The sequence below is a fragment of the Ranitomeya imitator genome, chromosome 2 (assembly GCF_032444005.1).
Source record: "Ranitomeya imitator isolate aRanImi1 chromosome 2, aRanImi1.pri, whole genome shotgun sequence".
Classification (NCBI taxonomy): domain Eukaryota; kingdom Metazoa; phylum Chordata; class Amphibia; order Anura; family Dendrobatidae; genus Ranitomeya; species Ranitomeya imitator.
Genome location: NC_091283.1, coordinates 305704069 through 305715359, shown reverse-complemented (window position 1 = coordinate 305715359; position 11291 = coordinate 305704069). Strand labels below are relative to the sequence as shown.

Here is an 11291-nt window from a genome sequence, read left to right as displayed (position 1 = left end):
TAGAGCCCAGGGACAGCAGGAGGAGCAGATTGGAGGTATTGCCGCACACACAGCTGGGGATCAGCTGACGTTACTGAACCCCAATAACAGAGGAGCGACTGTTAACAGTGCACACAGCACTTCCAGGCACCAACTGGCGGTGTTGGAGCCCAGGGACAGCAGGAGGAGCAGATTGGAGGTATTGCCGCACACACAGCTGGGGATCAGCTGACGTTACTGAACCCCAATAACAGAGGAGCGACTGTTAACTGTGCACACAGCACTTCCAGGCACCAACTGGCGGTGTTAGAGCCCAGGGTCAGCAGGAGGAGCAGAGGAGCAGAGTGTAGGCCGAAGCCTGATTGGAGCAAGTTGAAAGGGAACCTTTAACCCCCCCCCCAAGACGTTTGTAGCTGAAAGAGCCATCTTGTGCAGCACTAAGGATGCAAAAGAAAAAGGTTGCTCTTTTAATTATGCTCCTTGCAAACACTGAAGTAAACACTAAAAATGTGTCCCCTTATACTGTTCAACCGTCCCGGAGGTGCAAATTTCCTTCGTAATGGGACACAGCACAGCTGTCATTCCTATCCCCTTGGTGCCGTGCGCTGCCTCCTCAGCGTTGTTTTAAGCTGTCACGGAGCCTGCGCTGTTCTGTTAGCCCTTGGCCATGCCCAATTAGCGCTGCCTGTCTTCTGACATAATTTGGTGTCAGGCTGTCAGTGCCTGTGCGTCCACGCTGCTCCAGATCCCACCTCGCAGTCTCGTCTAACGTAATCCCACTGCGGGCCTTGGATCCATGGGCATGCGCAGTGCATATCATCGCCTCTCACTCACCTCCTTCCTGCTTCTTCAGACTGTGCGGCGTCACGGCCGTGGCATGCTATTAGGGATCAGCTGACGCCGCCTAGTCTGAAGAAGCGTGAAGAAGGGGAGTGAGAGGCTAGTATATGCACTGCGCATGCCCATGGATCCCAGGCCCGCAGTGTGACTCAATCAGAAGACACTGCGAGGCGGGATCTCGGGCAGCGCGGCCGCACAGGCGCAGCCAGCCTGACACCAAATTAAGTCAGAAGACAGGCAGCGCAAATAGGGCATGCCCAAGGGATAACAGAACAGCGCAGGCTCCGTGACAGCTTAAAACAACGCTGAGGAGGCAGCGCATGGCACCAAGGGGGTAGGAATGACGGCTGTGCTGCGTCACATTACGAAGGAAAGTCCCAGCTCCGGGACGGTATAACGGTATCAGTGAACACATTTTATAAGTGTTAAGTTCTGCGTGTGCAAGGAGCTAAACCAAAAGAGCTACCTTTTCCTTGTGCAGCATTACTGCTGCACAAGATGGTTCTTTCAGTAACAAACGACGGGGGGGGGGGGGGGGACAGGTTCCCTTACATTTAGGTTGTTGTGCCAGCGTGGCGGTCGCAGGACACATTGCCGGCTACACAGCTGTGGATCAGCTGACGTTACTGAAACCCAATAACACTGGGTCGTATGTTTTTACTGTGCAGCCTGCACTTCTGAGCCGCAACTGGCGGTGTTGGAGCCCAGGAATAGCAGTTCAGGTGGTAGAAAGATGAACACAGCAGGAGACCTGGATGACACCCAATTACTTAATCAGGCAGAGGAGTGGCAAATTCCTGCGAGATCCAGGCCTGGTTCATTTTCAGGAAAGTAAGCCGGTCAACATTATCGGAGGACAGTCGCATGCGACGGTCTGTTAGTACACCACCTGCGGCACTAAAGACACGTTCCGATAAGACACTAGCCGCAGGGCAAGCCAGCACCTCCAATGCATACTGGCTTAGCTCTGGCCATGTATCCAGCTTAGAGACCCAAAACTTGAACGGGGAAGAGCCGTCTGGGAGTACAGTAAGAGGGCAAGCCATGTAGTCTGTCACCATCTGACGGAACCGTTGCCTCCTGCTGACTGGAGCCGCCGGTGATGGTGTAGACATTTGGGGCGGGCACACAAAAGTGTGCCAGAGTTGTGCCATACTGGGCTTGCCTTGGGCAGAGGCACTGCTTCTGCTCCCTCTTTGGGTAGAGCCTCCCCCACTGCCTCGACGCACTGAGCTGCTTTGTAAAGCACTAGCAGCACTCCTCTCAGTTGGACAGGAGAAGATGATGGAATTCACCAGTGTGTCGTGGTACTCCCGCAATTTACGCTCCTGGGTCAACGCTGGGATGAGGTTTTGGACGTTGTCCCGGTAGCGAGGATCGAGGAGGGTGAACACCCAATAATCAGGCATGTTGAGAATGTGGTCGATGCGGCGGTCGTTTCTCAGGCACTGCAGCATGAAATCCACCATGTGCTGCAGAGTGCCAACTGGCCCAGAAACGCTGTCCCCTGCTTGAGACATGATCTCTGCCCGCTCGTCATCACCCCACCCTCGCTGTACACACTGACCACTGGACAATTGTGTCGCTCCCTCCTCTGGACGGAGCTCTTCCTCCTCCATTGACTCCTCCTCATCCTCCTCACAAATTGGCCCCTGCGTACCCCTTTGTGAGGAACCACGTGGCGCTGACTCTCCAGAAGCTGATGGAAAAGGTGACTCCTCATCCTCCACCTCTTCCACAACATCATCCCTTAACCCTTGCAAAGTTTGCTGAAGCAGGCAGATAAGGGGGACAGTCATGCTGACTAGTGCATCATCTGCACTTGCCATCCGCGTGGAATAATCAAAACGACGCAAAACCTGGCAGACGTCCTTCATAGTGGCCCACTCTGTGGTTGTGAAGTCTGATCGGCGCTGACTGCGACTTCTTTGCGCCTGATGCAGCTGGTACTCCATAACTGCTTGCTGCTGCTCACACAACCGCTCCAACATATGTAACGTGGAATTCCACCGGGTAGGTAGGTCACATATGATGCGGTGTTCCGGAAGGAGGAATCGGCGCTGCAGAGCAGCAATGCGGGATCTGGCCAAGCTGGAACGCCGCAAGTGAGCACACTCTAGGCGGACCTTGTGCAGCAGGGCATCAAGATCCGGATAGTCCCTCAGAAAACTCTGCACAACCAAATTGAGCACATGTGCCAGACATGGGATGTGAGTGAGGTTGCCAAGGGCCAAAGCTGCCACCAGATTTCGGCCATTGTCACACACTACCATGCCTGGCTGGAGATTCGCTGGCAGTAACCACACATCGCTCTCCTGCTTGATGGCATTCCAGAGCTCCTGCGCTGTGTGGCTTCGATGCCCCAATGAAACTAGTTTCAAGACGGCCTGCTGACGTTTGGCCACGGCTGTGCTCATGTCGGTCATAGGTAAACGTTCACGGGTCCATGTGGAGGTGGACTGTGACGGATCCTGCAGAGAGGAATCTGAGGAACTGGTGTAAGAGGAGGAGTCAATGCGTACAGACTGGATTCCTACAATCCTTGGAGTGGGCAGGACACGTCCTGCGCCACTCGCACGATCTGTACCTGGCTCAACAACATTAACCCAATGGGCAGTGAGGGAAACGTATCGCCCCTGTCCATGCTGACTGGTCCACGCATCGGTGGTGAGGTGGACCTTGCTACTGACGGCGTTCAGTAGCGCATGTTTTATGTTTGCCTCAACATGCCTGTGCAGGGCAGGGACAGCCTGCCTGCTGAAGTAAAAGCGGCTGGGCACCTTGTACTGTGGGACTGCCAATGCCATCAAGTCACGGAAGCTGTCAGTCTCCACCAGCCTGAACGAGAGCATTTCCAGGGACAACAGTTTGGCAATGCCTGCATTCAGAGCCTGTGCTCGGGGGTGGTTGGCCGAGAATGCCCGCCTTTTCTCCCATGCCTGTACTACCGATGGCTGTAGAGTAGACTGGGAGTGTGAGGATGACTGGGAAGGTGGTGCTGTGGGTGGAATTACACAAGGTCTCTGGACAACAGTGCCAGAGGTTCTTCCATGGCGATCCTGGGAGGAAGCCAAACCAGCTGTGCGTGAGCTGGAGGAAGAGGCAACACGAGCTGAAGAGGTGGTAGCTGCCGCTGTTGGTTGGCCTACATCTTCAGTCTGTTTCTGTAACTCCACCGCGTGCCTGGTCCGCACATGTTTCCACATATTTGTGGTATTGAGGTTGCTGACATTTTTCCCTCTTTTTACTTTCTGATGACACAGCTTGCATTTGACAAAACAAATGTCATCTGCAACTGTGTCAAAAAAGGACTAGGCACTGCAAGTCTTGGGAGCGCCCTTTTTGGCTTTGGAAAGAGACAGGCTCCTAACGGGTGCCAAAGTGGAGGCTACAGGCTCCGCAGTCTTCCCCCTCCCTCTCCCTCTTTGGCCCGTAAGGGGAAGCTCTTCCTCAGAGCTGCTCCCACCACCTTCCTGTTCCTCACGCCACGATGGGTCAAGGACCTCATCATCTCCACTACCCTCTGCCACCAACTGCTCCTCCTGGGTAGTCTCGGCAGCACAGTACGCACCAGAAAGCGGCACCTGAGTTTCATCATCAGATGCGTACTGCGCTGTGGTCACCGGAGGCACTGGCCCACCTGCCTCTTCAGAGTCAGAGAGAAAAAGGTGTTGGGCATCACTGCACACTGCCTCTTCTTCCATTTCTCCAATGCTGCTTGGCTGGCCCCCTGTTTCCAAGCCAAGAGATTCAGAGAACAGAAGTAGAGACGGCTCCTGTCCTGGGCTCTCTGACTGCCTGGCCAATTTGGCAGGTGGTGAAGAGACAGATGGCTGCTCTCCAGTGCTCTGTGCCTGAGAGGATGTGGCACTAACTGAAGTCGATGCCGAGGTGTTAGCTGCCATCCACCCGACAACGGCTTCAATTTGGTCTTCACGCAGCAGCGGTGCACGGCGCTCTCCGACAAAGCTGCGCATGAAGGACTGTTCCCTGCTGAAACTGAGTGACGACGAGTCACCGGCGCCCGCAGCAGGCACAGAATCACCACGTCCTCTCCCTGCTCCTCTCCCTGCTCCGCGCCCACGCCCACGTGCCTTACTCCCTGCCCTCTTCATCTTGGTTGACAGATAAAGATAAACAGAAAAGTACTAAGGCCTTAGTGTGCTTATTCCTGAAATGCTCCTCCTAACAGGTGTAAGAAACACTAATGTTGTAAAGTGTGGACTAAACTTTATTATTTTTCAAATGTGGCCTACACAAGTGTTAAGTTGTGTTTGGTGAACTTTACTTTTTTTTTTTGTGCAGATCGGGCTACAGAGCTAGTTTAAATCACACGGAGACCGTGCAGACAGCCGTAAACGGCGCTGCAAGGCCAAAAAACCCTCCTCTAGGTTATCCTATGTAGTGTTTTTCCACTATTTAGCTGGAGACGGGTGGAAAGACACTAATAGGAATTTTTTTTTTTTTAATTTTAAACAGGCTGCACTATTTGAAAAAAAGGAAATTGTTTTTCAAGGTATGAGGCAGTAACGCACCCTGAGCTGAATCCAACCGGCTATAGCTGCACACAGACTACAGGGCGAGCTGCGCTCACACAGAGACCGTGCAGACAGCCGTAAACGGCGCTGCAAGGCCCAATAAACCACCTCTAGGTTATCCTATGTAGTGTTTTTCCACAATCTAGCTGGAGACGGGTGGAAAAACACTAATAGGGAATTTTTTTTTTAATTTTTAAACAGGCTGCACTATTTGAAAAAAAGGAAAATTTTTCTCAAGGTATGAGCCAGTAACGAACCCTGAGCTGAATCCAACCGGCTATGGCTGCACACAGACTACAGGGCGAGCTGGGCTCACACGGAGACCGTGCAGACAGCCGTAAACGGCGCTGCAAGGCCCAAAAAAAACCCTCTAGGTTATCCTATGTAGTGTTTTTCCACAATTTAGCTGGAGACGGGTGGAAAAACACTAATAGGGAATTTTTTTTAAAATTTTTAAACAGGCTGCACTATTTGAAAAAAAGGAAAATTTTTCTCAAGGTATGAGCCAGTAACGAACCCTGAGCTGAATCCAACCGGCTATGGCTGCACACAGACTACAGGGCGAGCTGGGCTCACACGGAGACCGTGCAGACAGCCGTAAACGGCGCTGCAAGGCCCAAAAACCCCCCTCTAGGTTATCCTATGTAGTGTTTTTCCACAATTTAGCTGGAGACTGGTGGAAAAACACTAATAGGAAATTTGAGAAAAAATGTGCAGCAGGCTGCACTATGAGCAAAAAAGGACAACTGTATGAGGCAGTGTGAACCCCCCCTGAGCTGAATACAACCGGGTATATGGCTGCACACAGACTACAGAGTGAGCTGCACACACACACACACACAGAGACCTTGCAGAACGCTGTTAAAACAGCGCTGCAAGGCAAGAGCAAGGTGAACAGTGAAGAACACACAGCGTTTTGCTAAATTAGCCTTTGGAAAGGAAAATAAAGCAATTAGCTAGCTCAACTGGCCCTCAGTTAGAACACAGCGTCCTGTCCCTAACTGAAATCACAGCAGAGTGAGCGCAAAATGGCGGCAGCGTTTTTTATAGTGCAGAGTGACATCATTTCAGCAGCCAATCACAGCCTTGCCAGTACTTACATGCCCACCATGCTAAACAGGATATGCCCACACTTCCAATCATTCCTCATTGGCTGCTGCGTTCAGTTTGAATTCTGGGAACTTCCGATTCCGGTATCCAATACGAGGGAAGTATCGGAATTCGGTATCGGAATTCCGATACCGCAAATATCGGCCGATACCCGATACTTGCGGTATCGGAATGCTCAACACTACTTATGACCCGATAACACAAGTGCAGCCTTTTCAGAAAAAATTAAAAGATATTATTACAAAGTTTGAACAAGAAATCATGGCCGGTAAAAAGACCAAACTACAGCGGGACAAACAGGACTATGAAAAAGGCATGGCCTACAGGTGGAAGCATTTAGGAAATAGGAGACCTTTTCCTGCATCAGTCCCGAGTGGTGTGGGAACATCAACTGAGAATAGTCTGAGCGATTTTTTAGCCTCAGACACAAGCGACACGGACGGAGGACAAGGCGGGGGAAGAGAAGTAAGAAACAGCAGGCGGCCGCGCTACCAGCCCATACAGGGGCAGAGGAAGGGCAACGGGCGCCAAAAATAACTAGTAATCAGCTCCAAATCATCAACCTGTCCACGTACACATTGTCTGAGGCGGAAAGGTCAGTTCTCCAGCGGGGTCTTACGTTTTCCCCTATGCTGGTGACTGACAAATTTACCATTATTAAAGACCTATATCTATTTTGCAGAAAAATCATATTGAAAGCATTGCACCAAAGACCAGAACTTCTACCAGACTCTACGGCAGCAGTAGATAGACAGGTCTTTTTAGACCTTCTGGAACTTCTAAACGAAAATGAGGACACTACAGGTAGGAAAAGTTTTCCTCACAGACTATCTTCTACTACTACTCCTCCTCTATCCCTCATCCCCTCGGTCAAAACTTTTTTTGAGGTGGTTAAAGCTGAGATTCATAGGCTACCTCTTGACAAGAATAAAAACCAGAATCTCACTGTGAGAGACAAAAGGGCATTGGCCAGTCTAAAAACCAACAAAGAATTCCTAATTAAGGAAGCAGACAAGGGGGGCAGTGTGGTGTTGTGGCCAATAGAGATGTACCTACAAGAGGCATCTCAACAACTGGGGAACACCACGAACTATGTGAAACTACCCTCAGACCCCACACAAATATTCAATAGTAAACTAGAAAGATTACTGAATGTGGCATTGATGGAGGGAGTAATCAAAAAACAAGAGAGGGATTACATATTCGTTAAAAAACCAGTGGTTCCCACATTTTATTTAGTACCCAAAGTCCACAAAGATCTCACTTGCCCCCCTGGAAGACCTATTGTTTCGGGTATTGGGGGCCTAGGAGAAAAAGCCTGTGAGTATATAGACTTCTACCTACAACCACTGGTACAGAATCTGCCCTCCTACCTAAGGGACTCTACTCACCTCATAGAAAAATTAAGAGATGTCAAACTACCGGAGCGGGCCTGGCTGGTAACAGCTGATGTGTCAGCGCTCTATACCAGCATCTCACATGATGATGGTCTAGGGGTGGTAGACCATTTTTGAGGAGGGAGTATCCTGGAGATCTTCCTCACAATTCCTTCCTCTTGAGCCTACTCAGATTTGTGTTAATACATAATTATTTCATATTTGATTTTTCATTTTTCAAACAGATATCAGGTACCGCGATGGGTGCCCGCTGTGCTCCGTCCTTCGCCAACCTATTTATGGGTTGGTGGGAGGAGACCAGTGTGTACCCATCGCGGGCCTATAGGGAAAACGTTTTATATTGGTTTCGTTTTATTGATGATATTTTGTTTATCTGAGCGGGCTCGAGGGAGGGTTGTGAGGAATTTCTCCAGACACTGAATGATAACACACATAATATCCAACTAACCTTCCAATTATCATTATCCACAGTGGAATTTTTGGACCTGAGACTCATCCGTCAGAATGATATCATCTATACAGATTTGTTCCGGAAGAGCACGGCAGCGAATGGACTACTGGATTATAAGAGCTTCCATCCCCATCACTTAAAGAGAAATTTACCAACAGGACAATTTTTCAGAATCCGGAGAAACTGCACCCTGCATAGTGACTTCTGTTCCCAGGCGAAGGCCCTTTCAACACGCCTACAGGCAAGAGGCTATCCTAGGTCAATTATCTCAAAGGCCGTGTGGCGAACTAAGACCATTCCAAGGGCACAACTTCTACAGCCCAGGAAAAAGCAACCAGATAATAATCTCAGATATATAACAACATTTCATAATCATTGGAAAGAAGTTTCGGAACTTTTTTCACGGTATTGGGGTATCCTTAAAACGGATCCCAAGATCACAGATCTTGTACCTGAGCGCCCCCTGATCACAGCCAGGAGGGCACCGAACTTACGGGACTCTCTTTCGAGGAGCCATTTCACTAGGCCAACTTCCAGATTGGGTAGAGGGGGCATCCTGAGAGGCATGTATCCATGTGGGGAATGTAATGTTTGTCCACTGGTAAACAGGGGCTCCTGTTTTACCAACCCGCGAGATGGGGTTGAACATTTTCTCAGGGACTATATGAACTGCAAAACATTTAACCTGATATATGCCTTGGTGTGTTCTTGTCCCAAAATTTACGTGGGTCAGACCTCACAGGAATTGCGCAAGAGAGTACAACAGCATGTCTCTAATATCAATTGTGCTAAACAAGACATATCTAAGGGCAAAATGATATCTACGGTGGCTACACATTTCCTGCAGATTCATTCCAGCAGTACACGTGATTTGCGGGTTATGGGTCTACAGAGGGTCCCACCCAATCTTCGTAAAACGGACCGACAGGGAGAACTGCTTAGATTGGAGGCCCGATGGATTTTTCAGCTAGGATCAGTGTCACCAGGGGGCCTCAATGAGGACCTTTTATATACAGGTTTTCTTTTACCATAGGCCAATAATAAGTAATGGATGCTTCATAGGTCAGTTGGACATTAGGGAATGCCATACAGGAGAATTTTATGCTAGGATTTACATCCAGATATGGATATCCCATAACCAGCGGAACTTCAATAAGTTATTATTATGACATGCATCAGGGCATGTGTCTGCACGAATGCGGATAATGGGATGTTTATATAGTTGTGATTCTATGTTTGAGATATATACTAACAGGTAAGTATTGGTGCCCAAGTGAACCTTTAGATGTAAATATCTCAGTACCTGTGTGCGGCGTTATTCGATCTTGCGTGCGTGTCCATTCAGCCACTATATACCATCAGAGTGGAGGCTGTTGAGCAGCGTTAGGTTGCTGGGTTACTAGGGACACGTGATTTTGTGCAGTATGACCATGACCGTTCAGCCCTTATAGCGCATGCGCGGATCAAGAGAGGTTTGGCTTGGCTGGGGCCTTACGGCGCTTGCGTGAATCCCTAAGTGGATCCTTTGCTATGCTAGATACAGCACAAGCGCGGGCATCTATTGGCCGGATATGGGGCTAGCGCTCTGTCTTTGGGAGATGCATGTCCGTCTCTAGTGCTGGCAGTCTCCCATGTATATGCATGCAAGGGCTGCCCGCTGAGTTATTTCCTCCATCTATATGTTACCCGCAGGGCAGTAGTGGGTTGCCTAGCAGCGGGACGCCACCAGACACGTGACCGGCTGCTAGACGGCGCAGATAGTTTAGCTTAGTCGTGCAAGCGCAGATACAATAGGGCATGATCCAGCTATTGCCTCCTAGCGCATGCGTGGACCCTTAGAGAAGTGGCGTCGCTTTGGATTATACAGCGCAAATATGAGGCCATCGCTACTTCTATTGGGTTAGTGCCTCATTTACGGCAAGCTCATTGGCTGGTCAGTTCTTTTGAATAGCCGCACCTACTATGAAGGGATAGGAAGCACGCCAAATAGGGAGGGAACAATCAGATGATAGGTTGTACGTCAGTTCTGGTAACGAATCAGGGCACACTTTGCATATCCCCATAAGGACTTTTTGTCTGTTACACTGACCAGTATTCACCGGACACAGGTGCCGGCGTTTACTGGCCAATGAGTAAGTGCACTTATGCTATAAATGCCAGACACATTTAGAAGACTATCACTTCCCCTGACGAAGCCGCCGAGAGCGGCGATACGCGTGGGGAGTACACGGACCCTACCTCCTAGTGAGTATTTATCATACTATGATTGCATTATATACTTGGCGGTGCCTGCAGTGATCGCTCTGGTAGTATATATTATCAGTTACATGCATTGCTCTAATTAGTAAAGCAGGTTTATGCTTTCACATTGCTGGACATTTTTGATAGGAACTGTATTATTCATATATTGTCTTATGTTCCTCTAGGATGTTATATCTCATAATTTAGCATATTATACTAGAGCGTTTACTGCGGACATTTGCCAGTAATAGATAAATTTTATCTTGCATGTATCTCACGGAGGCACATTTTCCAGGCTTATCTGTCCTTTAGGGTCTGTTTGTTTAGCATGTCCCAATATTTAGAGGACATTTGTCGAGTGTGTATAGGCATATGTTTTATGCTGATTTTTAAATGTTTTTATGTATGGCACTTTTTCTGTGGTCTCAATAAAATTTGGTAATTTAATAGTATTGTGGCTCAGTGTGCACCGTTCTTTGCGCTTCTTTTTTCTTCCCCTTTTCAGCATGTTATTTTAGGCGCACAGGTAGCATCGGGCAGATATTATGTCAAATCTCTTGGTGGTGCCCGCTCAACTTTTTTCATTGTGCTCCCATAAATTTAGTGCATGCTATTCCCCAATTAATTCCATAAACTCCATCATGTGATTGCTACTTTACCTATAAATAATTGTCTCTCCAAGTGGAGCACTTATACGAGTTATAAGGCAGGGCATCATTACATACATATGTTGAT

The 11291-nt window shown here is 49.0% G+C and overlaps 1 protein-coding gene across 1 annotated transcript; it reads left to right on the top strand.

Annotated features, from left to right (window-relative positions):
• Nucleotides 1-6641: 6641 nt before the first annotated feature.
• Nucleotides 6642-10970, top strand: LOC138666973 (uncharacterized). The gene is made up of 2 exons (XM_069755186.1): nucleotides 6642-7271; nucleotides 8336-10970. The coding sequence occupies exons 1-2, from the start codon at nucleotides 7097-7099 to the stop codon at nucleotides 9346-9348; spliced, it is 1188 nt and encodes a 395-aa protein (XP_069611287.1). The 5' UTR covers nucleotides 6642-7096; the 3' UTR covers nucleotides 9349-10970.
• The last annotated feature ends 321 nt before the right edge of the window (nucleotides 10971-11291 follow it).